The following is a 27,232-nucleotide window of genomic DNA, read 5'->3' on the forward strand; positions in this document are numbered from 1 at the left end:
ACACCATAAAATATTTAATAGTTTTTTATTTAAAATTTAATAAATATTTAATTTAATTAAAAATAATAATATTATTTATTATATTTTTCTAATTTAATAATTATTAAAATATTATTTATATTTTATAATAATTTTATTAAAAAAGTAAAATAAAATAATTAAAGTAAAAATAATAATAATGAAAATAAAAATAGTATACAAAATCACATTAAAATATTTAAATATATTATAATATATTAAAATATTAATTTAATTAAATAATTATTAAAATTAAATAAAAAATAAATTTAAAATTTGTTGATCGGATATAAAATTCGATAATATATGAATCGGATATGGATATCCGATTAAGAATTTTTTAAAATTTTGTTTTTTATTTAATTTTAATATATGAAATGTGATTTTAAATATTATTTTTATTTGTATTATTATTATTATTATTATTTTTTAATAATTTTAATAAAATTATTATAAAAATATATATTATATTTTAATAATTATTAAAATATAAAAATGTAATAAATAATATTATAATTTTCAATTAAATTAAATATTTATTAAATTTTAAATAAAAAAAACTGTTGGCATATTTAAAAATTTTTGTTTCTATTTAAAATTTAATAATTGTTTAATTTATTTTAATATTTTAATATACTTTAATATATATTAATATATCAAATCAAATTTTATATTATTATTATTATTATTATTTCATTTATTTATTTATTATTATTATTTTAATTATTTTATTTTTATTTTTTTAATATAACTGTTATTATAATATAAATCATATTTTAATAATTATTAAAATATAAAATTATATTAAATAATATTTAAATTTTAAATTAAATTATATTATTATTAAGGTGGTGTAGAGTGACTTTAATAAGAAAAAGAAAAAAAGAAAAAAATATTTATTGAAGTGCTTTTAATAGGAGAGAAGAAAATAACAATATATTTATTAAAAATAAAATTTTTAGAAAAGTTGAAGGTACAGATGTTAAAAGGTTAAAAATAAAATTTTTGGAGGTGTAGAATAAAACACTTCCAACCACGATGTTAGCAACCACAACAAACCCAATTACCAACAGTGAAACAAGATTCTCTCCCTCCCCCTAAGGGTGAATTAATTAATTAGTACAATTTGTTCTCATCGTGAATAAAATTAATTGAACTGTAATAATTTATTAAAAATTAAATTAAACTAAAAAATAGTTTGTGTAAACTGAAAATTAGTTCAAACATTTATAAATTAATGCTTGACTTTAAAATTGTGGTCCAATTATAAAATTACGATAATTTTTTTGACTTTTTAATATTGTTTAATGTCTATTCAAATGAATAGGTTCACCTTTCTTCTTGCATATTATTAAAGTCACTCTCAATTATCACACCACTAAAGATATCATATCTAAAATAAAGGACCAACTTGCATAAAATGTTTCAATTGGCATTAAATAATAATTTCTTATCATTATAATTATTCGTGACAAATTTGTTATAATTAATATTTTCAATATGTAAGAAACTTCTAATTGATAGTGAATTTTAAAAAAATAATTAAATAAAAAATATTAAATAATGGATCCGTTGATAAGAGTTGTGTTTATATATATATATATATTGGTATTCTTCACACTTTCTTTCTATTCTTTTTCTTTTATATGAAAATTTATCTTTGACTGTAAAAGAGTAATCTTGTTACAAGTTCTAAAAAATATTGACAATGTTTGCAATAGAAAAAAGGAGGTGAAAATAGCAACAGCCAAAAATTTACCCTGTTCTTGATCATGACCATTTATGGGCCAGCCCACCCACCCTACTTTAACTAACTCTAAATAAACAATTATCCCAAGGCTATTTCTTGAACCCTCTCATAATTACTAATTGCAACTCTATAATAACAGAAAAAGACTCACATTTTTTCACAATTGCACCATACTATTGTTTTTGTTGCCACTGTTTTTATCATCACTGCTACTGTAAAGAAAGAATAGAGGAAGAAGAAGATAGGAAAAATGCTTAAAAGAGTGAAAACGTGTAAAAAAAAAACTTGAAATTTGAGGGACACGGGAACTATGGAGGTGCAAGAAGTAAAAGTGGTTGTTCCATTGTGGCATTGCGGGCATTATCCATTGAGAGATGTTTAGAGAAAAGGAGAGAGAAAATGCTTGGTTGTGATATAAGGTCAGAAGCATAAATTCTATCATACTGCATACACTATCTCAGAAGTGAAGCTCTAAACCACTGTGAAGTATGGTACTTTCTTCATGCTCTTTGACTTGGATATCACCCTCATTCTCCCCAAAGGTCTGTCACACTAATTCTTTCTATTCATAAACACAACATTCTCTACACAAAACTCATGTTCATGCACTCTACTTTCCACTGTTTCAGCTAAACTTGCCACATTCCAACTATTTGCCTCGCAATACTGCAATTTCGTCTTCCAACAACACTGCCTTTTGTGCATTGGAGACAATATCCAGTGGAGAAAGTAAGAACCTTGAACTATTTTCTAGTGTTTCGACCATACCCAATTGTCTCATATAAGAAGTAGAAGTCTAAAGCAGTTTAAATATTCATTTTCTTTTCATTCTCTCATGTGTCAGACTAAATCACGGACAACAACTCGTAAGGTGATTGAGTCTAAAGATGTTGAAAAAACTTATGGAATGTCTTGTGTGATTTTCAGGCCACTGCCAGAGAAGACCGCTATTGCTGGGAGTTGGAGCTTTAACTGCAAATTTACAACTGACAAATTTGGTATTTGCTCAAGGTATTCACGCCTGCTAATGTGATCATATTTTGTGTTATTAAGTTTCATTTCACTAAAAGGATCTTTTGATAAACCGAGAGACTAGTCATGACATGGTCTTCTGAAATTTTGGAATTGCATTACTCTTCGTCCTGTAGAAAAACCAGACAGATACCAAGCTTTTGTGGACTATGAAGATGGGTATTCTTACGTATATCCCAGAGAGTGGAAGGTAAGAAATAAGAACCACGTTAATCTTATCAGAAACTCTGGTCACAACCATATAATTTTCTGCAAGTTTGAATGTCTCATCTCCCTAGGAATTTGACTTTTTGGCTCATGATTCTGCCTTCAAAGACAAAGTCCTACAGTTGCAGAATGTAAGGGTGAGATTTATACCAACAGAGAAGAAAGACATCCGAGATTTGGGTCCTATGGAAGAGGTGATGCTGGAAAACTGTGTTCTGATGTTTTTTGTAAACTCTGCAGTCTACTTTGTACTAAACCAGTTTGTATCTGAATCAGGTAGTATACTATTTGGTGAAGCATAGATATGCTGCACCAAACCAAAGACCAACAATAAATGGCATGGAGGAGGTTTCTTCTTTCTAAATTTCTTGACAATGTTTTTTTGTATTAAATATGTGTCTAAGATTTTGATGGTCATTAATGAATTAACAACTATTTTTGACTTGTGAATGCAGCGAACCATAGATGGAAAACATTACTATACCTTTGAATACATACTTACATCACCAAACTATGCTAGTGGCTCCTTTGCAACAATTGCCATAGGAAATGGTGAGTAACCTGCCATGGCAGCTATGTGAATTTGTGACCTCCATAGGGTTATATACCTTACAAAGAAGGTGCACCTTTTGCAGGAAGGTACTACACGTTAATTGTGGGAGCCAACGAAAGGCGATGGAAAAGAGTACGAGATGAGCTTAAAGTGGTAGCAGAGTCTTTTAGGCTTCTTGACATATAAAGTGTCACGGGACAATTCAACCAAGACTTGTTTAAATATGCCTACAGTTTTCAAATATTTGTATATCAGTAAATATAAATGTTTATGGGTCAATGAGGTCTTCTACCACACCAATACTAATTGTATTCTTTATAGCATTGATTAATACCAACGACACGATAACGGAGCGTAGGACACGTGTTATGTGGTGTGCAAACAGACCTAATTTGTTCCTGCTCTCTATTTTATAATTAGGATTTAGGAGTAAAAATTATGTTGTTTTTTAAAATAAAAACTACATTATCGTAATCTCTGAATTTTAGGAATTGGAATTGACTGGTTCAAATATATTTGTGAAGGTTGTTAGAAATTCTTACGGTATAATAAACATTACGTACAGAAAAACAAGGAGAAAAGACTTCATCTTCCTTGTTAAAATTCTGCTACTCGAATATAAACATTGCGAAAGATTCATGTTCAATAGTTTTAAGTATCTTTCCCTATATAATATCGAGCCAGAGGATTTGCTGCCGGAAGAACGTATCGTAATTTAAAGTAGAGCGGAGACATTTTCTTTGTGAACAAAAGGTGCGCTTCAATCTAGACTTTTTCTGAATCTTTCTTTTTAATATATTCTTCATCTTTTGTGCTTATTTGATGGCTATAATAATTATGCATTGTTCGCAATTGTTTTTTCTTCGAGGAATTGTTTCTTTTTCTTCTGTACCAATTATGTGAAACATTTTGGTATCCTCTTTTTTGGGTTTGTTTTGTATTTTTTTTATCTAGCATCGTCAGAATGACAATTTTTTTGTTACCCAGTGATCTCCTTGGGGACTGTGCCCGTTGGATCTCTTGGAAATCTTTGAGGAACGGGGAAGAAAAATCTATCCAAGTAGATTTGGGGTGCCAAATAATACGATAAAAAAAAAACTGTCAGGGAAATTATTAGACCAATTACATAGTATAACTATTAGAACAAATAAAACCATATTTAACAAATTATGGACATCACGTTGCTGGGAGAAAAGAACCTTAAATACAATTACAAAGAATCATGAGTTCTCACGAAATGTAGAACCGAAGATTGGATGTGAAGCAGTTCCTTAAAAGCTATGAAAATCTCACATGGAATAATGTAGTGTCTTTCTCCACTCATTTGTCTATTTATAAGCTCGTTAATTCAAAACAAAAATAGCAAATTAATTAAGATAAACGACTATAGCAATATCAAACTAGTTGGTAAAAATACACGTGGAAATTGGCATCTATAATTATCTAAGGACAAAAAAAACTAGAGAACTCGTGTAATTCAAGCACTAAAAGGAACTGCTTCTAAACTATGGCTATGTATATACAGAGGTTTTACAACAACACTTGAGACTGTATATTCTACAATTTTCACTAAAGTAGAAAAAATACAGGAGTGAACAAGATGACGATCCACGCTTGAGAGACTGGAAGAGTGAAAAGGAAGTCCAATAGAATAGAAGAGTAACTCGGCTGAATTAGAGTTGATGCCGCCGCCGTCCTCTCGTTGTAAAACAAAATCAATATGCCGTGGAGACAACACCTTCGGTCAGCCTATACTTCTTGCCTCCAAAAGAATACCGAATTCCAGCTTCCTGTATTCAAATCCTACACTATCCCTGCCAAAGCACCCTCTTCCTATGCCTATCAATGCCTGAGTGCTGATCCCAAACTCCCATTATTGCTACATGCAAGCCTCCACCTGACATTGGAAGATTCCATCAGGTGCTGCAATCACCAGTCATTAAACTCAAGTAGTTTATGAAACAATTCTCATGAACCAACATTAGCTGCAACTACTCACATTGCATACTCCCATTCTAAACAAGCCGATGCTGACGCAAAGCCTTACCAAAATGAGGTTGCATCAATCGGACATACAGACCATTTTTTGCCACCAATGAATCATGGGTCCCCTCCTCCACTATCCTTCCTCCATTTAGAACTACTATGTTGTCCACGTGCCTCATCATTGCAGCTCTGTGTGCTATTAAAATAGTGGTTTTGTTTCCCATTACTAGGGTGTCTAGAGCCTCTTGCACCACTCGGCTTGACTCAGATTCAATTGATGAACTAGCTTCATCCAGCAACAAAATAGGAGCATTTTTAAGAATTACCCTTGCAATTGCAATTCTCTGTTTTTGTCCAGGGGTTAAGTCAACACCTCTCATCCCAACATGAGTGTCATAACCATGAGGCAAACTACTGATGAAGTGATGAGCATTTGCTATTCTTGCAGCCTCCTTTATTTCAGCTTCACTGGCATTATGTCTGGCATATATGATGTTTTCCCTTATGGTTGTTGAGAAGATAATCGGTTCCTGCTGAACCAGACCAAGGTGGCTCCTCAACCATCTCAAATTATATTGCTTTAAATCCCTCCCATCTAGCAAAACTTGGCCAGAAACTGGATCGTAGAATCTCTCGATCAAAGATATTATTGTGCTCTTCCCTGACCCGGAAACTCCCACTACAGCAATTGTTTGCCCTCCATTGACTTTGAGGCTAAAATTGCTTAATACCAACACTTCTGGCCGGGAAGGATAACAAAAATCAACATTTTTCAACTCAATGCTCCCATATACATTGGGTGGCTTCATTGCTTTGTTATCATCAGGATCAATCTTAGGCACACGATCTATAATTTCAAACACTGATATGAGAGATTTACGTCGCTTAAGTATGTAAGGAGCCAACCCAAAAGGCTCCACAAGGGCAAAGGTAGCAAATGAGAAAACCATGTACTCCTTGAGAGCAGTAGGTGTCTTCACATATCCCTTATTTACACATATTGCAGTGTACCAAAGTAGAAGGGCATTACATGCAAAGAGCAGAAACTGTGAAAAGCCAAATGCAAAACCAATGGCCACTCCATGAAGAAAGCTTTGCTTAAATATTTTATTTAACTGTAACTGGTAGAGTTCCATCACCTTATTACCAGCACAAAATGCAACAACAGTGTAAATATTCCTAACTGCATCTTCAAGAACCAAAGATGCCTTTCTGTGCATTTCTTGTATGCCCTTTGAAAATCCAGCAAGCCATAATTTCTGCAAAATTAAGGAGACTGCTTAACACATGCATCATGCTAACCACAAGCAAATTAATAAAAACATCATTATCCATAGCCAGTATTATCATCAGTCATTCACAAAAGTCAGCAAAACCAGGTCTGTTAGCTATAGTAATTGAAATTAAACATAATCGACATAAATAAGAATTTCCATAAATGAAAATGAAACCCCCATAAAGAGGTATAAGTAGCATTCAATAATTGTACTTTTTATCCTCCAAAGACACTGCCAAATTACAATAATTACAGCCCATTGACTACTCAAGCACAAACAGATACATTACAAATTATAATTGAAATTATCCCAAAGGCACAGATAATTTCAATATAAACTTCTTAAAGCAATCACAATTAAATGTGCTTTAGTGCTTTAGTTTTCAGTATTCGATGAAACGCATGAAACATTGTTTCCAATTTTACAGTGAAATATACACAAATAAATAATACAAAAGAGGGTGACACAGATATAAACTGATACACAAAGTGAAACAGTGTTATTTTTCCTTTTAAACATTAGCAAGTCTTGCACATACACAGACCCCAAGGCATTTCATGGTTTTTGGATTTGTTTTGGTACTCTCACGACATTCATGAGGCAAAGGAGACATTACATTAATTGGTCATAATCACTACCAATTATTCAACTTCCCTAATAATCATCACAGAAAATGGGAAAAAAGATACTGACCAACCCACCACCTTGTGCGAAAACACATGGCTGTTGTTGATATGAAAAAAAATGGAAAATATGAATTTCAAAATAAAAAAAAAAAATTACAGACTGTGTGTTGACATGAAAACGAAATACACAAAATTACATGGCAGAATCAGAAAAGCAGTTGCAAACCTGGGCAACAGCAGAAACACAAAGAACTGGAAGTGTTGCTAAAGCCACAAGTGCTAATCGCCAGTGCAGCAAAACACCAATGAGAAATGCAACAATAACTGCAGCACTGTCCTGTATAAATATGGAAAGGCGGTTACTGAAAGCTGCTCGCACAAACGTAGCATCATTGGCCAAGCGCATTGATAGGTTGTCAGCACTATTTTCCTCTTCATCAAACCATCCAGTTTCATTGCGTAGCATGGCTGCAATGTTATTAAAACAGGTTAAGTATAGGGCAGTAGTCCAATATGATTTTCTTCTAAATAATAACAATTCAAATTTACGCACCTGAGAACATCATTCTCCTAACTCTTTCTGTCATTTTCTCCCCCATAATACCAAAGTAGAAATGCTGTAAAAAGTTGGCAACAACCGTCACAATACCCATGCAGGCAATGATCAAGCACCATTTGTCTATCTCCCTTTGGAAGTGACGTTCTTCATCAATTTTATAGTAATCTGTCACCACCAAACCAATAACATAGGCAAGAAGGGGATTGAAAGAACCAAAGATAGCAGCGCCCGTGCTTCCTAACACAGCATAAAGCCACTCTGCAAAACTAAGTTCTGCTAGCCTCCATATTGAGGGTTGTTTTCGATGCCTCGCATCCTTTGTTTCAGTCATTTTCACCGAAAGATCACCGGAATGACTATCAGGCCTGCTAAAAGTCTGTGAATGGGAGCGTTCATTTTTAGGATCAGATGTTAAAAGGGGTGAAACAGGGGATTCTGGGTCAGAACCATTTGACTTTTGTCTATGCACACATTGAACATCAATCTTGGGTAACTCCGGTAGTCTCATTTCAAAACTATCCTGCCTTTTAATTGATGGTTCCTTGTCTGCTGAATCTAAAGACTGTCCATTTTCCATCATCTTCTCTGATGGTGGGCTCCGAATTTTTGGTGATTCTTGTGAATTAAAAAAGCCATCCGAGGGCCGAAAAAGGGCAGAAACTCTTTGAAGAGAGGGTGACTTTATCATTTTAGGAGATGAAGGTTCTTTGAAGCTGTGACTTTCTGAAGAATCCTTCTCCATTTGGAAAGTTGCAGTCTCCTTATAATTTCGAACAGGCATCCTGGATGACCAAAGAAAAAGTGATTTTTCATTAAGCAAATGATGAAATCTTGCAAATTATAAAAACAGTGAACTCAACCATTGTGTAACAATTATTAGTTTATTATTATAGTAAAACATTAACAGACTTATTGTCACCTTGACAATCACAGTATCTGTATCTTAAAATTCATGTTATATTCTTCACAAACACAAAAAAGTGCATGGCAAAAGTTGAACCGTGATTTGAGGCAGTAACAAACCTCTTGGGAAGTTTTGTGGCTTCTTCACATCGTAGAAGCTCTGCGTATAAGCCATCCAGGGTCAGTAACTCATCATGTGTACCCATTTCAACAAGTTGACCATCCTCCATGACAGCTATGTAATCAGCATTCTTTATAAGACTAAGCCTTCGAGCAATTATTATTGTTGAGCGTCCCAACATTAGCAGGTCAAGAGCTTCCTGAACAGACCTCTCAGCCTCAAAATCAAGTCCACCAGTAACCTCGTCAAGAAGAAGAATGGATGGATTTAAAAGCACAGCTCTTGCAATAGAAAGCTTTATTTTCTGCTCTTCTGTTAAAGCTAGACCTGCCCTGCCAACCTGAAAAGACAGAACCCTGGTTTAGGAGGTGAAAAGAGATTCCCACCAAAAAGGACATAATTGAAATACACAGGTTTCATCCATAGGACATAATTGAAATACATAGGTTTCAAACAATCATTTCAATCAAGTTTCACCTGTGTGTCATAACCTTTATCTAATGAGCTGATAAAGGTATGTGCATGAGCTATTTTAGCAGCCTCTTCAATTTGATCCATGGTGGTATCTCTGCCATAAGCAATGTTGTCTCTTATACTCAAACTGAGCAAAGCAGGTTCCTGGGTGACCAGTCCTATCTGACTCCTTAACCATTCCAGTTTCATATTCTTTATATTTTCACCATCTAAAAGAACTTCCCCTGAACCACAAATAGGTAAATTTATTTAAATATGAATTGCCCTATAAAGAGTTTTAGATGTGATATAGAATAAACTTGCAACAACAATGGAAAAAAGTACCTAAAGTTGGATCATAGAATCGCTCCATAAGGGGAATAATACTACTTTTACCAGAGCCATTTCTTCCAACAAGTGCCACAGTCTTTTTAGCAGGAACAGTGAGATAAAACCCACTCAAGATAGGGATTTCAGGGCGAGAAAGATAACTGAAGTATACATTCCGAAACTCTATATTTCCTTGCACAGAAGCTGGAGCACTGCCATCATGATTAAAAGATGAGGATGACCGGCTAATCATCTCAAATAGTCTATAGGCAGCTATGCGCCCTTGATCAAATGAGTAGAAATTTGTTGCTGCTTGATTCAATCCCCTTAATCAAATTAACACAAACTGTAAGAAAAATGCATAACAGATAAAGAAAAAAAATGAGTTGGGAATGATGCTCACAAGCCACTTAGAATCACAGCAAACAGAGCTGTTACAATTTCACCACCATGAGCTTTTCCATGTATAACCAGGAGCCTTCCAACCCAGAGTTGTAATGCACAAGAACATATTGCAAGTCCATAAGTAAAACCAAGGCCAAGCCCTTGAACAAGACTTATCAATATACCATATCTAAGAGTAGCTTGAAGCGATGTTGCATATGAATATTTAGACAATGTTTCATTTGTAAATGCATACAAGGTCCTTATATAGGAAACTGCCTGCATCACAAGAAAATATACATATTTAGAACTGGTTGTTAAAACAATTCATCCAATAATGAGAACATTACCTTTCTTCCCATTTCACCAAATTCAAACCATTAAAGCAAAAACACATAAATGAACTGATTCTCCAAACTTAAAGATAAATAAAGAAAACCAGGCAATGGTATTCATTCACTTCCAACCATAAAGTAAACCTGAAAAAAATTTCCAATTATAATGAACTAAATGGCACTCATGTGTATAATATGTAAATTAAAAACTATTTGAGATCTCACATCGACTAAGATATGGTCAAATTATAGTATATAAGTTGACGCAATCTTTACCTTACAAGCCAGCTTTGTGAGGTTGATTTAGACCTAAACCTACATGTTCTAAGAGACAACTAATCCACAATTACAAGGAATAAATTACTAGCAAAAATCAAGAAGCATTTTACTTCAAGGATACCATTTCACAAATTTGGGACTTAGTTTTCCATTCCTAATTGAAGGAACAAAGGATAGGAGATCTGTGCTCAACATGCCATAGTCAGAAAAGCAGAGCATTCAGCATTGCAATATTTGGTTGCAGCAGAATGCTGGCATATTTTAGGGTGTTTGTGTGGCTTTAAATGTGTTAAAGTATGTTCATGACTTCTGTTTGCAATTATGCTCATGTCTGCTTGAAGGAAGTTGCAAATATGCCAAAAGATATTCTGCAATAGAGTCTTCTTTTTAGAAGAATATCTTATCAATCCCCCAAGTTGTACTTTTTCTCTTTTCTTTCTGACAAGTTCTATAACATGGATACCATATGACCAACAGCAAGTCTCATTTACATAACATGGTAAGGAAAGGCATAAAATTTGATTACATCAAAGACCTCTTCACAGCCCAAATTGAAATACATATACTGGATGATGGTAAAAGGAAAGATATAAAATCAGATACATGATACGAGAAACTTTCAAACATTAAATCCTTTCTTTCTTTTGGTGGTTAGTAAAATATTAAAATTAAAATCAATTGAAATCCACACCTGAATTGAATGTGTGTCTGTGTCTGTGTGCATAACAATCAATGGTTCAAAGCAAGAATGAATTGAAGTTTAACTACAAATAACCTGTTCAGCAATGCTGGCTGCTTCAGCATATGCATCTTGAATATTCTCGGCAAGCCTGTGGAGGAATATATTTGATATTCCTCCTGCAGCAACAATAAATGGACCTGTAGCTAATGTTATCAATGCAATCTGCCAACAATTGATAAAAGCAATAACAAGACCACTGAAGAATGTTGCCATATTATGAATATAATTCCCAACCTGTATCATCAAAAGTCAATACACAGTATAAAATATGCATTGAGATTTTTCTGGAAAGAATAGCAAATTTACAGAGGAGTGAATACTGAATATACACACAATAAGAGCCCCACGAACCTTTTCACTAAGAGCAGACTGAATGAGCAGCACATCACTTAATACTTGACTCACAATGTCTCCATTATTTCCATAAGTATCAAAAAAACTCATATCTTGGTTAAGTAATACTTGGACATATTTTGATCTGATCACAGCAGTCTGCCGTTCTCCAGTAAGAATCCAACACGAAACCTCTATTAATCAAGAAAGATTAGTATTGAACGAACCTTAAATGTAACATCTAATAAGAAATATTCCTTGTAATTAACTTACCAATCCAACCAGCAGCAAAAACTCCACCAGCAATATAAACAATGGTTAAAGCAAGCTGTAGAAAAAAAAGAGGTAAATAAGCATACAAGTCCATTTTTCAAATCTTGTTTACAAACTATGCACCTCGAAAAATAATTAAAGTCCTAGTTATGAAGTCATATGGTTCAACTACTAAATTAACCAGTTGAAAAATGGACAGCCATATTCTTCAGATCCTTGGTGGAAACTGATTTAAAACAAAAAACCTAATGTTCATTCATGTCAGTTAACCATGCCAAATGATGTAAGTTCTTCTGCATAGTTATTGCCCGTGCAACTTCTCACAGAAGTAATTTATTAGTAAAATGTTTAGTTCTGGTGACGCAATGCAAGAAGCTCTAAAATCAAAGAAAGTCTAAGTTTAAAGGTCAGGTTGCCTCAATTTATATTAATTACTTAAATTGCAACAATAATTGTAATATTCCAAACTGGCCATAATAATTGTTAAATTTTGGAATTTCCTATGCAAGGTCAACATTGCAAATTTTCTAAGGTTAAATAGCTTAGCTTGATTTTTAGAAATTCCTTATCCAAGGAGCATAAGTCATATCCATCCTATTTAAAAAAGGCTAACGTTTTTCCACTTAATAGAACTACTGTATTTATAGCACCTGAAAAGAAAAATGACTGATCAGATTTATGAATATAAGGAAGAAATTGTTCCCTTCTAAGTTGTGTGCCTTTGTATTGTTATGCAACCAAACCCTAGGCGAAAGGCCTGTTTTATTGCCTTATGCTTATTACCTATTGTTCAACTTACTCAAGTTTTGCACTTCACCCAAGACTTAATTTCCTTGACAAATAGAAATAAAAGTCCATCCCATCAATACCCTGAGTAATCCTTGTTTGACCCCAAAGCCCTTGATACCCTGTACAAAAAGGTTACTGTTCAAAGCTTACGAATATCCAGAGAACTGTCCCTTAAATCCCTTCCTATGCCAAAAATTTGCCCTGCCTTTAACATAACCCCGGAAACTCCTATCAACAACAATCTATGTAAACATGAGATGAGAGGGAAGATATTTTTTAAATAGTAGCTGTAGGTCTCAAATCCAGCCAGTTAGTGAGTCTCCTTCTCATGGAGAATCTTATCAATCATCAGGTGGACAAACCAGGCTCTACTTCGCCACCCATATCAATCTGTTTATATTCCCACTGTCCTCACTTTCTTAAAACCTTTTCTCATGCTAGACAAATAAACTTCTAGCATCACTTTTTAAATGATTAAGTAATGAAATCGTTGCTACCTAAACCCGCAAACAAAGTAAATTTATAACTACAGAAAGATAGGCTAAAATATATTTGAAACACGGGGTTAATTCCGAGGACATGTGCAACACTTGTGCCAAATTGCCAATGCTGAGTTTGGAACCCTAAACAGAGTGCATCGTGCCCCTGATGGCTTGGGTGATCCATCCACGAACTACTCTGACCAGGACAATAAACCCTTACAGAAAGGGAATAAACTTATAACGGAGAAAAGAGGGAAGGGCTACACTATGCCATACTTAGTGTAGTCGGGTCAGCTTTTAATGAAAGTTAATTGTTCAATTAACTCAAACCGCACGGCAACCATGGAGATAAAAACTACAAAAAACTAATAGCACAGTACACGAGACTTAATTTCACTGCCTAAGGTAAGCGAAATCAAATTAATAGAAACTAACTAAAATCCAGAAGCAGCGCACAATAACAAACTAGGGTTTCGATAGAAAACGAAACGAAACCTAACCTCCTTGAACCTCTGAAACTGATCTTCCGCCGAAAACTGCTTAGGAACCCAAAGAACCTTGGCGAAGTAATGCAAGTAAACGACTAGAGCGGTGCCGTGCGCGGCGGCGGCGAGGGAGCCGACGATCATGAGAAACCAGTCGAGGCGGTCGGCGCAGGCGAAGAGGTGAGAGAAGGGAACGGCGGCAGGCGGCGGCTCAATCTCTTCAGCCTCCTCCATCTCTTCCTCGACCTCCATCGGCTGCGACGCGGAGGTCTCGGCCCCGAGGTCCAGATACGGCGACGGCGACTCCGGCGGCTCCGAAACCTCGGAGACCGGCGTGAGAGGCTGTATATGTGGCGGGGACCACCCGAACAGCCCCCGAGAAACCATCATATCCGATCTCAGCAACCCCAGCAACTAACTCGCTGCGATGAAGAATAGAGAAACAGATCGCACGCGAATTCAGAGCGCCAGCTCCTTTCTCTCTTTCTGTTGAGGAACGACGACGAATTGAACGCCGTCGAGGTGGTTGTGAGTTGCGAGGTGGCGGCGTGTGGTTTGACTCGGTCAAAAAAAGAGGTACAACACCTTAATTTCCTCCTTTTAAGTTTGCGACCCTTCTTCGATTCTTCTTCTTCTTCTTCGGCTTTGCTTTCTGTTTTTTCTTTTTCTTTTATTTTTTTTTAATTGGGGTTTTGTTTCGAAGCAAATAATAATAATAATAATAATAGAATAATAATAATAATACGATTACAGCGAGGTTGTGCTGTGAAATTGTGAAGGCATGCATGCAGCAGAGCTGGAAAAAATAAAGAGAGGGTATTTTGGTAAATTCGTTGCCTATGATGGCGTTGGTAAATGTGTTCCCAGCTGGATCATATGCCGTGAAATTACGTTGAAGCCCTTGTTAGAGTCGTTAGAAAGACACGCGTTAGATGCTGGTTTGCGTCTTCTTTTTTAATAATTGATTTAATATATAAATTATATAAATTTGTTAGCAAAATGAATTAAAAAATGGAGAGGCTTTGTTTCAGGTAAGTGCCTGATTGATGAAAAGTGACTTCCTCTTCTTATTCAACCAAATACTTTATTATATATATAGGAAGTTAAAATTTAAAAATATACTATATACTATTCTCATATTTCTGCGTATTTAAGTTTTTTTTTCATAGAGATTCCGAATTTTGCTAAAAGGGGTTCAAAAGTTTCCTTTTTCGTATAAAACTAGCAAAGTTAACAAATTTGCCCATGGTATTTCGTATCATACTTACATCACCCTTGTTAAAGATGAAAGAAATGTAAAATCCTTTTTCTTTTCAAAATAAATAAGAAAAAAATGCATATCGAAAATAGGAATATTGTACTTTCAAAACTACTGTCAAAATCACACAACCTTTTGCAAGTAAAATTTTGGTTTAGATATTAATATTTAAATAAAATGCAAATAATTAAAGACTCAAATTCACTGCAAACATAATAAGATTCCGAGTGAAGTAAATACTTTGCCTTTAAATATGTGTTCACGGAAATATTTATAATAAAAAGTACGTAAGACATTTAAGTTTATTAGTTGTGTAACTCAGTCCGATCCATTACGGATTGGTCACTTAGTGAGTCAATACAACTCAGCTTACGTAAATTGAAAATTTTCAAACACGGCTCGACCCACCACGGCTTGGTGGTTTAAACGGGTTGACTCAAATCTAAATAAATTTTATTTAAAATTATGTTAAACTCTAAAGATAATTCAAAATAAATAAAAATATCATATAATAAGTGTAATCCAAAAACAAACAACAAAAACAAACCGAAAACAAATAAGTTTTTAATATTGATAATTTTTGTATCACTTGTTCATTTATAATATTAGAGTCTTGACCAGATAAATCTATAATATATTTTTCTCTTGAAACATCTATATAATAAAAAAATGTTACATAATAATATTGAAACATAAAATAGTAAGTAATTAACTTAAATCAGGTAGGTTCAACCAAGATAAGTCGGGTTCTAAGTGAGTCGAGTTGAAAACTAACCCGCATAAAAAAACTATAGTTTTTTTCAAACTCAACCGGACTCAAACTCGTGGTGGACCAAACTAGCTCACAGGTTACAACCCATTTTGACAACACTGTTTATTATTCTAGAATTTAAAAGTAAATTCCAATATAATCTTTACCACAAAGATATTAAAATTGAAATATATATATATATATATATATATATATATATATATATATATATATTGCAACAAAAGTTATAAATTTTCTTGTTGTGAAAATTCGTTTTAGACGTGTTTTTTTGTCTGTAGTGTAATAAATCTTAATGATAATGGATTTATATATTTTAGGAAAACTTTGAGTGACTAAATGTTTCATGTGTTCTCTATCAAAATTAATTTAATCTCAATAACACATTGTATAAGACAAAATTCAGATTAAAGTATTGTTTGAATTTGACAAAATTATAATGACAACAAATATTTTTGTAAAAAAAATATATTGTTATCAAAATCTTTTTATACTTAATATATAAAAATTATCAATCGTATTTTGTTGACTCATGATATGTGTTATTTTACCTTAGTACATAGTGAACTACTAATCATATATGTTTTGTATATGTTGTTAGTTCAAAATACATTCATGAACATCAATTTTGATGTTTTAATAACACATGAGAAAATTTTAATATACTAACACACGGATGACATCACTAAAACCAAAAAAAAAACTGGAATCGGATTTTTCAGTCTATAAAGATTAAAATGAATATGTCATGTAAAGAAGTTCTGCAAAATTATTTCGAGAAGATCTAAATGGACGCGAAAATAAAAATTGATACCCATGAACCACACTATTTTCCTCGCATTTTGTAGGACTGAGTAAACGAATTTCAAATAATGTTTTTATAACATAAAATTATGAAAAGCACAGAAACATAATGTTGCCATAAACTTCCAAACCAAAATGTAATACAATGAAAACTGATCTTTTAAGGAATGATGTGCCGTTCTTGATAAAAACACTTGTCAACACCATCTTCGACTCCGGATAAGCCTTGAGCAGATCCCCACCCTGTTTCAAACAGCCAAACAAAAAAATTAAAATAAAAAACATGAACCAGAAAACTAAACTTTTCACAATTTACCTAACCAATTTATAATATAAAATGATTAATCAGGACTGAAAGAAAAATTGTAAAATTTGCATATGATAAAAAAATCCATATTCGCTTAGTTGAATTTGTGAAACCAACATCTCTTAACAAAAAAAACTCATATTCAAAACTATTAAAACATTAAATACTCATTAAAGCTGTCAATTTAAGTTTAACCAACACTGTTTTTACAGATCTAAACTTGACGAGGAGTTTGGGATTTGAATCAAGGTTTTACGTATGATATATATACATTAATTTGAAAAAGATATGAAATTTTTTATATCAATTTAAAACATAAATAAGTACAGATATAATTTTTAAAAATGATTTTATAAAATTGAATTCGATTTAAACATCACTTTTAAGATATTTTCAATAAATATTTAAGAATCTATAAACCATAAGTAACCAAAATTCCATGCATTGGATATTGACTTAAAATAAGACATTATTAATTACAATGTATGAAACCCTATGGCGCAGAATGATTCCTGAGAAAAACATCTGTCAAAACCGTCTTCGACTGCAGAGAAGCCTTCAGAAGACTCACACCCTATACAATAAGAAAATAAATTAATGAGCCATGATGCATTATTAGTTAACAAAAATAAAAGGAGAAAACACCAACATGTGTAAGAGATTCACGAAACACTTTACTTCGTGCATATTAAATTAGAAGTAAATTCAGAAATTTTAAACATGAAGAGCGATAATGATATATTCATGTTTTAAAAACAAAACATGCCTGCTTCATGTCCAACTCGACCACCTTTTCCTGCAAGACGCCAACCTCTTTGAGGTTGAATTTATTAAGTAGAGTAAGGCTTGATATGCTTGACATGGGCTGAATTATTAAATCATCCATCACCATGTAAGTTACAACCTCTTTCACAAAACCACTCTTATCGGCAGAAATTTCATTTGCAACCTTTTTACCAACAACACGCAATACTGTGTCCATAGTTCTCCTGCAAGACTGAACAGGACAAAGAGCGGTGTTATCAAAGGCGACGTAATAACCAAGGTGAACTGGGCACCCATAGAACACATTCGTGGAGTTGTCGGAAGAAGTGTCATTAGCTGAAGGAATAAGGCCAGAGATTCGTGAAGACATGGGGGCACTTGGTTTCAACAGTAGATCCTTATTCTGGTCTGGTTGCATATAAGTTTCATCCAGATTCTCAACACTTTGATAGAGATTGGCTAAGCTGCCAACCATTTGATTCTTGTTGAGAATCCTTATGACTGTACCGATGGGCAAGCAGAGCAAGTTAAATAGAAAGTCTATAACCGCTTTTGATGCTTCTGCGAACAGGACCCTCTCACGCTTAGCGTCGATAAGCAATTTCAGAGTCATTTTGGAGGAAGAAAATGCCATGCTTATTACACGTCTTAACCTAAATGTGACTTTCGACAGCTATATATAAATAATGAAATTCATATTTGTGATGAGTTTGGAATTTGGATCGAGAGGTATAGCCATTGCGTGAGTCAAGGTTTTCTTTCATTGCTTATTAAATACTCCAGAAAGAAAATAAATAAATGAATCAATAAAGTAGTATGCAAAATTTAATTGGACAGCGTAATCGTTTCTGTCTCTTTACAACGTGTAGTTGTTTTTCGAGCAAAAGATTATCTTACCTAGATTTTTCACATTTATTTTATTTAACATTATTTTTACTTATTTTTTTATAAACAATACAAAAGTTTATATCATTTTATTCTTGTATTATGTGTTAAATGAATAAAACATTATTTTTTTTTCATATCTACAATCACTTTTGTAAATAGAATTAATAAACTATATATCTCACATTGATTAAACTTCGTGTTTATTTTATTATGTCTGAAATTTTATTACTATGAATACTTTTTTATTAAATATTATAAAATTTTTCTTTAAAAAAATTATAAAATTAATAAATAAATTATAATCAATAACTCTATTAAATTATATTTATATATATATTATTTAATAACATAATAATAAGTATGATATAAAAATATTAATTTATATAATAAAATTACAGTATATTAGATTATATAATAAAATATAAAATTTTAGATTAAAAATTAAATAAATTCTTTTAATAAAAAAAATTATTTTAACCTTCATTATAGTCTAATTAAAAGAGAAAAAGATTGAGATTTTGGAAATTGGAATATTATTTACCACCACGTGAAAGAATTTTTTTTAAAAAAATAAATTAAAACTTACCCATAAATCATGAATCAAGGTGATAGCTGTGGAGTCTGAAAAAAGGTTTTCTTTCAGTGCTTCTTAACGGCATGCATGACCAACAACGAAAAGAAATAATATCAATCAATAAATAGGCATGCAAAATTTAGTGGAACAGCGTAATCGTCTCTGTCTAATTATATTTACGATGTGCAGTTATTTTTGGTGTTTTCGACGAAAGAAAAAGGTTTAATGTCTCAATAGGTCTCTATTTTTGTTCAGAATTTGAAATAGGCCCTTTTATTTTTTGGCGTCTCAATTAGGTCCTTATTTTTGTTAATTTGATGCAAATAAATCATTTCCGTCAATTTCATCAAACGGAGTTAATGAATGTGTGACGTGGCCTGAGGACAGTATTGACACGTGTAAGGTCACATCACACATTCATTAACGCCGTTTGATGAAATTAACGGAAATGATTTATTTGCATCAAATTAACAAAAATAAGTATCTAATTGAGACGCCAAAAAATAAAAGGACCTATTTCAAATTCTGAACAAAAATAGGGATCTATTGAGACATTAAACCAAAGAAAAAGATTTGACTTCCCTTTGTTCTTGTTTTTTTTAAGAATAATTTTATCTTTGTTTTACCGGTTAAAATTAAAACTTAAAATTACGTTGTTATCATGCTAGCACTCATAGAAATGTAATTAAAATTCACCTTTTTTTACTTATTCGCTGTTTTTGTGAATGAAATTTTAATTAAAACAAAATTGAAGTTTAATTAAAATTAAAGGTATTTTTTATACACTTCTCAACTTCTTAGTTAATTCAATATATATTTAAGAATGTATGGATCATAAATGTAACACCATTAAAACTATCATTTTTTTTTAATGTATTTCTAGTAACTTGTTATAGACACCTTTTATTAATAGATGGTTAGATAATCATAGTGGTGTTAGAATAAGTCACAACCAACCAGTACTAGACTCACTGTTATTGTTATTAAAATTTACATAAACAAGAAGCTATAAGGAAAAAATAATTTCATTAAGATTAAAACTCTCTTACACCTACACTGTGTTCGTTTCAAAAGATTTTACTATTCACAATGTTTGTGCGGACGGATTCGTAATCTTATTTGTGTTCGCTTTAAGATATTTAAAAGAATAGATTTGCAGGATTGATGGTTAATTCCATTTTGCTAACATAATTTGAGAGAATTGAATAATATTCATCCTAGAAAAATACTTTTGTTCCTGTAAAATTATACATTCTAATGATATTTATCTTAAAAAATGCATACTACATGATATGATGGATTCAATTCCAATAAAAAAAATAGTTCAATTAAACTGAAAATTTTATTTTTTTAATTTTATTAATAATAATATAATAAAATAGTAGTAATAATAATAATAATAATAATAATAAACTTGCGTAGTCCTCTGCCTCTTCTCTGTTTTCTTTAGCCAAGATGATAAAATTATTTTTAACAGAAATTTTTTATTCAGATTGTTAGTACAATTTAATCTTTTAATTTTGTATTTAAATTCAATAATATTTTTTAAAAATATTAAAGTTAGTTTTATTCAGAAGATTTTTATTTCTTTATGAAAAATTGAAATTAAAGTTAGTTTTATTCAGATTGTTAGTACAATTTAATCTTTTAATTTTGTATTTAAATTCAATAATATTTTTAAAAAATATTAAAGTTAGTTTTATTAAGAAGATTTTTATTTCTTTATGAAAAATTGAAATTACAAAAAGAATTGAAATTCTTATTTAAATATATTGTATTAATTATTTATTAAATATATTGTATTAAACTTAGTTATTTTTTAAAATATAATATATTAATTATTTAATTTTTTTAGTACAACTATTTCAAATAATTTTTTTAAAAATATATATTATTCTTATAAATATTATTTTATTTTTATCACGAAGGTTATTGGAAGATATTAAAATAGAGAACATAATTCTACCAAATGAGTTCGTTTTAAAACTTTTGATTGAGAAACTATTGTCATTCTAAACTGGTTACAAACAAGAGAAACTCAAACACAAACAAATGTTATTTCTAGAGTTTATTACACATATTATCATTGAAGATACCAACCGGAAGGGGCGTACTATTGCAAGGGTTAAATCTTTATATGCAAAATAAAATATGGTAGAAGATACATGTGTTCCAAAAAGGTACGAAAAGGAAAAAATAATTTTCAAAATTCTCCTCTCAAGGGATCTAACCACATTAAAGAAAAAGAAAAATTGTGTTTTATGAGAATTTGTGTCATCATGCACCACAGTGTAGACATGAAGTAAGAAACAACAATCCTCCTCCTAAAATATACAATGAGAAAAGTTGAGATTAATATTGTTAAATCCAACAAAATTGTAAGAAAAAAAATAATGTTCTTCTAGAAAAAAAAATTTGTGATCAATGTCTCTTTATATTTAATATTTATGAAATTTATCACTTAATCAAACCACTAGTATTTTTATGTTTTTTGTTTGGTTTCAAAAAGAAATTCAATACACTAATATACGAAGGACAACACAAACAAAAAAAAAGATATAATAACAGTTTTTTTCTTGGTGATTCCACAAGACAACTCCTATTCTTAGAAAAGGTTATTATATAGTTAACATCTAGAAAAACTCTGGCTATAAGTGATACGGTTGTGTCCTCTATCAAAGTCAATATAATATCGATAAGACTACATATTAAGAAAAATTAAGATTAAAGTGTCTTTTTGAATTTAACAAAATTATAATAACAACAAATAATGTTTTTGTAGAAAAAAAAATTATGATAAAGATATCATTATACTTGATATTTATGAAATTATCAATAAATCAAATTCTTCCTAGACACATGATAAAGATAACATTATACTTAATATTTATGAAATTATAGATAAATCAAATTCTTCCTAGACACATGATATGTGTGACATGTTACGTTAGCAGATAGTCAACTACTAATCATTTATGTTTATTATGTTGTTGGATCAAAATACATTCTTGAACATCAATTTTGATGTTTTAATAAATATGTCATGTAAAGAAGTTGAGTGAGTGCTGCAAAATTATTTTGAGAAGATAAAAATGGACATGAAAATAAAAATCGATACCCATATACCACACTATTTTCCTCGCATTTTGTAGGACTGAGTAAATGAATTTCAAACATAATGTTTTTATAACATAAAATTATGAAAAGCACAGAAACATAATGTTGCCATAAACTTCCAAACCAAAACGTAAAACAATGGAAACTGATTTTTTAAGCAATAATGTGCGGTTCATGAGAAAAACACTTGTCAACACCATCTTCGACTCTGGAGAAGCCTTGAGCAGATCCCCACCCTGTTTCAAACAGAACAACAAAAATATAAAATGAAAAACATGAACCAGAAAACTAAACTTTACACAATTTACCTAACCAATTTATAATATAAAATGATAAATCAGGACTGAAAGAAATGTTATGAAATTTGCATATGATAAAAAAATCCATATTCGCTTGGTTAAATTTGTGAAACCAAAATCTCTTAACAAAAAAAACCCATATTCATAACTCTTAACACATTAAATACTCATTAAAGCTGTCAATTTAAGTTTAACCAACACTGTTTTTTACAGATCTTGACTTGACGACGAGTTTGCGATTTGAATCAAGGTTTTCTTTCATTGCTTGTTGACTATCACAACATAATAAAAATATTAGAATTGTAAAACAAAAATATAAAATATTGACGATTATTTTTTTAAATTACTCGTTTCATCACCTATTTTGGAGAAAAAAAAATTAAAATAAAGCGTGATATCAAGTTAGGACTTAATGCAATTAAAAATTGGTCTTGTTATGATGCTATCACCACCCACATAAATGTAATTAAAATTCAATTTTTTTAAAGGTATTCTTCTGTGTTATTTGCCATAATAAGATCATATCTTAAAATTTTTGTTGAATATATTGTTTCATACTAATATCTAATTTCACATACTATGTATATAAATATGAGATATATCCATTAGATTTATATACATTAGTTTAAAAGGATGTATTAAAAATATTCTATAAGATTAATTTAAATATATAAATAAGTTGAAACATTATCTGCTTTTTAAAATTGAGGTAAAGCTAAAGTTCTTATTTTTAACATATTTAACCGTCTATACACCATAAATAAAACCACAATTCCATCCAATGGTTATTGACTTAAAATAAGATATTACTCTGTGAAACCCTACGGCGAAGAATGATTCTTGAGAAAAACATCAGTTAAAACTGTCTTCGACTGCAGAGAAGCCTTCAGAAGATTCACACCCTATAATATGAAGAAAATAAATTAATGAACCATGATGCATTACTAGTTAACGAAAATAAAAAAAGGAAACTAAAACATATGTGTAAGAGATTCCCCAAACCCTTTACTTTGTGCATATTAAATTAGAAATTAAGATATTTTAAACCTAAAAGAAAAAATGACATCTCCATATTTTATAAACAAAAACATGCCTGGTTCATGTCCAACTCGACCACCCTTTCCTGTAAGGCGCCAACCTCTTTGACGTTGAATTTGTTAAGTAGGGTAAGGCTCGATATGTTTGACATGGGCTGAATTACTAAATCATCCATCACCATGTAAGTTACTACCTCTTTCACAAATCCACTCTTGTCGGCAGAAATATCTTTTGCAACCTTTTCACCAACAAAAGGCACGACAGAGGTCATATGATAAACACAGTTGTTTTCAGGGCAGAGAGTGGTGTTATCACATGTGATGCGACCATAGTGAACTGGGCACCTATACAACAAATTCGAGGAGTTGTTGGAAGAGGTGTCATTAATGGAAGGAAGAAGACCACTGATTCGTGAAGACATGGGGGCACTTGGTTTCAGCAGTAGATCCTTATGCAGGTCTGGTTGCATGTAAGTTTCATCCAGATTCTCGACACTTTGATAGAGATTTGCTAAGCTGCCAACCATTTGATTCTTGTTGAGAATCCTTATGACAGTACCGATGGGCAAGCAGAGCAAGTTAAAGAGAAAGTCTATAACCGCTTTTGATGCTTCTGCGAACAAGACCTTCTCACGCTTAGCGTCGACGAGCAATTTCAGAGTCAATTTGGAGGAAGAAGATGCCATGCTGATAGATGAGGTGTTATGCTCTATTACAGGTCTTAACCTAAATGTGACTTTCGACAGCTATATATATAAATAATGAAATTCATATTTGTGATGAATTTGGAATTTGGATCGAGAGGTAGCCATTACGTTGAGTCAAGGTTTTCTTTCATTGCGTATTAAATACTCCAGAAAGAAAATAAATAAATGAATCGATAAAGTAGTGTGCAAAATTTAATTGGACAGTGTAATCGTTTCTGTCTCTTTATATTTCGTATCTACAATCACTTTTGTAGATAGAATTAATAAACTATATATCCTCACATTGATTAAACTTCATGTTTATTTATTATGTCTGAAATTTTATTACTATGATTACTGTTTTATTAAGTATTATAAATTTTTACTTTAAAAAATTATAAAATTAATAAATAAATTATAATCAATAACTGTGTTAAATTATATATTATATATTTATTTAATAACATAAGTACATATAAAAATATTAATTTAAATATAATAAAATTACAATATATTAGATTTTAAAATAAAATATATAATTTTAGATTAAAAATTAATTAAATTTTTGTAATAAAAATATATATTTTAACCTTCATCCTAGTCTATTTAAAAGAGAAAAAGATTGGAAATTGGAATATTATTTACCACCACGTGAAATAATTTCTTAAAGAAAAACTTTTTCAAAATTAAATTAAAACTTACCATAATTATGAATCGAGGTGATATCTCTGGTGTTGAATCAAGGTTTTCTTTCATTGCTTCTTAACTACTCATGCAAGTGAAACGGCATGCATGGCCAACAACGAAAAGAAATCATATCAATCAATAAATAGGCATGCAAAATTTAGTGGGACAGCGTGATCGTCTCTGCTCTATTTATACTTACGATGTGCAGTTACTTTTCGTGTCTTCGAGGAAAGAAAAAGATTTTACTTCCCTTTGTTTTTTTTTTAACAATAATTTTATATTGTTTTAGCGGTTAAAATTAAAAATTAACTCATTATTTTATTTTAAAATAATTGAGAATGTTTTTTTATAATATTTTAACAATATTAACGTGTCATTTTATGATTGGTTTATGTTGGTGTTTATAATTATAATTATTATTAACCGTGAAATAATTTTGAATCAATCACAAAATGACAAATAAACGATGTTATTAAAATATTGTAAAAGAATGTTGTTAAAGTATCATTATCCTTTATTTTATATTATATAATGTGATATCGTAACACAACAAAATTATTCAAATATAACGAATTACCATAACATAATAAAATTATTAGAATTGTAGAAAAAAATCATAAAATATTGTATGCTCACATTTTTGCGTATTTAACTTTTTTTTTCTTAGAGATTCTGAGTTTTGCTAAAAGGGGTTCAAAAGTTTCCTTTTTCGTATAAAACTAGCAAAGTTAACAAATTTGCCCATGTTATTTGGTATCATACTTACATCCACCCTTGTTAAATATGAAAGATGTAAAATGCTTTTTATTTTCAAAAATAAATAAGAACAAAAGTGCATACACGAAAATAGGAATTGTACTTTCAAAACTACTGTCAAAATCACATATAACCTTATTCAAGTAAAATTTTGTTTTAGATCTTACTGTTTAAATGAAATACAAATAATTAAAAACTCAAATTCACTGCAAACATAATAAGATTCCCTAAATACTTTGTCACATTGAAAGATGAATTTGGGAAAGTGGAACCAAATGAATTCGAGAGAATTTGAGAATAAATTGATTGTTATTTTTTTTAAAGGGATTTGAAGGTGAGTGAAAGTGGATTTAAAAATATATTTTATAAAATTAGTGTAAGATTTGACTACAGATAAAAATATGATTTAATAGACAGAAATTGAAGATTACCAAAATGTTTGAGTAGTAAAAATAATATAAAGCGATAATAGTTAATAATATATATAATTGTAAAAATTATTATAAGGAGAAAATTTTTTTTTTAAATGATTAAAAATTTATATTTACAAGTGAATTAATTATTTTTAAAATATAATATTTTGTAAAAATAAACCTGCATTGGAATCAAATACACCTACTTGGAACTAAATACTTCTATGTTAGAACAGAACTGAATATGCCTTTGTTAGAATCAAATACGTATGCGTTTAAGCCAACAATAATATTCACTCTAATTTATCTTCGCAGATTTCCTTCCACCGTATCATCTTTTAAAACAAACACAACGTTAAATATTACGAAAATATTTATAACAAAAGTATGATTAAAATTGAAAGTTGAATTTTAAATTATGCAATTTAAGTTTATTATTCTTGGAAAAGTAAACTTTTTCTACACTTTTAATTCTTCAGTCTCTTCAAGATTCTAAAAGTAAAACAAAGATTTTCCAATGCCTTGTCTTGGAAAGAAAATTTAACTTCCAAACTAGTTAAAAATTTTGTAGGGCACCAACTTATGAATTTCCCGGGAAAGTTTCTCTTCTTTTCTCCCTGTCTAATTTTCCATTCTATGGTTTAAAATTGATTTTATGATGGTTGATGGTTAGCATATATAATTATGATTAAAGAGATGTCTCAGCTTTATAGAATTAATTGGGTAATCTAACAGTTTTTTTTACAATTTAAAAATGTTACATATATTATACTCAATTTAAAAGGTAATCGATCACAATTCGCGCATATAATTATTTGACTGTTTCCAAGGAAAAAGGAAGAGAATATTTTAGGATAATAATAATAAATATACTGTTTTATATAGTCCAAGACCACAACTCCATATGCATTGGTTATTGACTTAAAATAAAGTATTAGTAACACACTGTAAAACC

The 27,232-nt window shown here is 30.9% G+C and overlaps 4 protein-coding genes across 5 annotated transcripts; 1 reads left to right on the forward strand and 3 right to left on the reverse strand.

Moving 5' to 3' along the window:
* Positions 1-2,152: 2,152 nt before the first annotated feature.
* On the forward strand, positions 2,153-3,917 carry PNSL1 (PsbP-like protein 2). The gene is made up of 8 exons (XM_047307000.2): positions 2,153-2,310; positions 2,398-2,497; positions 2,696-2,779; positions 2,917-2,990; positions 3,079-3,201; positions 3,284-3,355; positions 3,463-3,559; positions 3,643-3,917. The coding sequence occupies exons 1-8, from the start codon at positions 2,257-2,259 to the stop codon at positions 3,744-3,746; spliced, it is 708 nt and encodes a 235-aa protein (XP_047162956.1). The 5' UTR covers positions 2,153-2,256; the 3' UTR covers positions 3,747-3,917.
* Positions 3,918-4,907: 990 nt separating this feature from the next.
* LOC124832732 (ABC transporter B family member 20) lies at positions 4,908-14,632 on the reverse strand. 2 transcript variants are annotated; one of them, XM_047307009.2, is made up of 12 exons: positions 13,933-14,632; positions 12,162-12,216; positions 11,907-12,082; positions 11,589-11,789; positions 10,219-10,478; positions 9,831-10,141; positions 9,510-9,730; positions 9,032-9,372; positions 8,003-8,790; positions 7,676-7,917; positions 5,560-6,805; positions 4,908-5,457 (listed from the first exon to the last, which is right to left on the reverse strand). In XM_047307009.2, exons 1-11 carry the CDS (start codon positions 14,305-14,307, stop codon positions 5,576-5,578), a joined length of 4,200 nt encoding a protein of 1,399 aa, XP_047162965.2. In that variant the 5' UTR covers positions 14,308-14,632; the 3' UTR covers positions 4,908-5,457; positions 5,560-5,575. The 2 variants fall into 2 exon arrangements, with proteins under 2 accessions (XP_047162965.2, XP_047162964.2); XM_047307008.2 differs by having other exon boundaries at positions 4,908-6,805.
* A 2,916-nt stretch (positions 14,633-17,548) lies between these two features.
* Positions 17,549-18,561, reverse strand: LOC124832720 (uncharacterized). The gene is made up of 2 exons (XM_047306993.2): positions 17,822-18,561; positions 17,549-17,629 (listed from the first exon to the last, which is right to left on the reverse strand). Exons 1-2 carry the CDS (start codon positions 18,452-18,454, stop codon positions 17,549-17,551), a joined length of 714 nt encoding a protein of 237 aa, XP_047162949.1. The 5' UTR covers positions 18,455-18,561.
* A 4,958-nt stretch (positions 18,562-23,519) lies between these two features.
* LOC124832719 (uncharacterized) lies at positions 23,520-24,435 on the reverse strand. The gene is made up of 2 exons (XM_047306992.2): positions 23,792-24,435; positions 23,520-23,600 (listed from the first exon to the last, which is right to left on the reverse strand). The coding sequence occupies exons 1-2, from the start codon at positions 24,419-24,421 to the stop codon at positions 23,520-23,522; spliced, it is 711 nt and encodes a 236-aa protein (XP_047162948.2). The 5' UTR covers positions 24,422-24,435.
* Positions 24,436-27,232: the final 2,797 nt, after the last annotated feature.

Source organism: Vigna umbellata, chromosome 8 (assembly GCF_029865625.1).
Source record: "Vigna umbellata cultivar VRB3 chromosome 8, Vumbellata_1.0, whole genome shotgun sequence".
In the NCBI taxonomy this organism is placed as follows: Eukaryota; Viridiplantae; Streptophyta; class Magnoliopsida; order Fabales; family Fabaceae; genus Vigna; species Vigna umbellata.

Bases quoted from the DNA above. Each gene is read 5' to 3' on its own strand.
- PNSL1 (XM_047307000.2), top strand. From the start codon at position 2,257: ATGGTACTTTCTTCATGCTCTTTGACTTGGATATCACCCTCATTCTCC. The intron at 2,311-2,397 runs GTCTGTCACACT...CCACTGTTTCAG, and splicing joins CACCCTCATTCTCCCCAAAG to CTAAACTTGCCACATTCCAA. The intron at 2,498-2,695 runs GTAAGAACCTTG...TGTGATTTTCAG, and splicing joins GACAATATCCAGTGGAGAAA to GCCACTGCCAGAGAAGACCG.
- LOC124832732 (XM_047307009.2), bottom strand. From the start codon at position 14,307: ATGATGGTTTCTCGGGGGCTGTTCGGGTGGTCCCCGCCACATATACAG. The intron at 12,083-12,161 runs GTAAGTTAATTA...CTTGATTAATAG, and splicing joins TTTTGCTGCTGGTTGGATTG to AGGTTTCGTGTTGGATTCTT. The intron at 8,791-9,031 runs GTTTGTTACTGC...TTGGTCATCCAG, and splicing joins GCCACAAAACTTCCCAAGAG to GATGCCTGTTCGAAATTATA.
- LOC124832720 (XM_047306993.2), bottom strand. From the start codon at position 18,454: ATGGCATTTTCTTCCTCCAAAATGACTCTGAAATTGCTTATCGACGCT. The intron at 17,630-17,821 runs GCATGTTTTGTT...CTTATTGTATAG, and splicing joins TCGAGTTGGACATGAAGCAG to GGTGTGAGTCTTCTGAAGGC.
- LOC124832719 (XM_047306992.2), bottom strand. From the start codon at position 24,421: ATGGCATCTTCTTCCTCCAAATTGACTCTGAAATTGCTCGTCGACGCT. The intron at 23,601-23,791 runs GCATGTTTTTGT...TTCATATTATAG, and splicing joins TCGAGTTGGACATGAACCAG to GGTGTGAATCTTCTGAAGGC.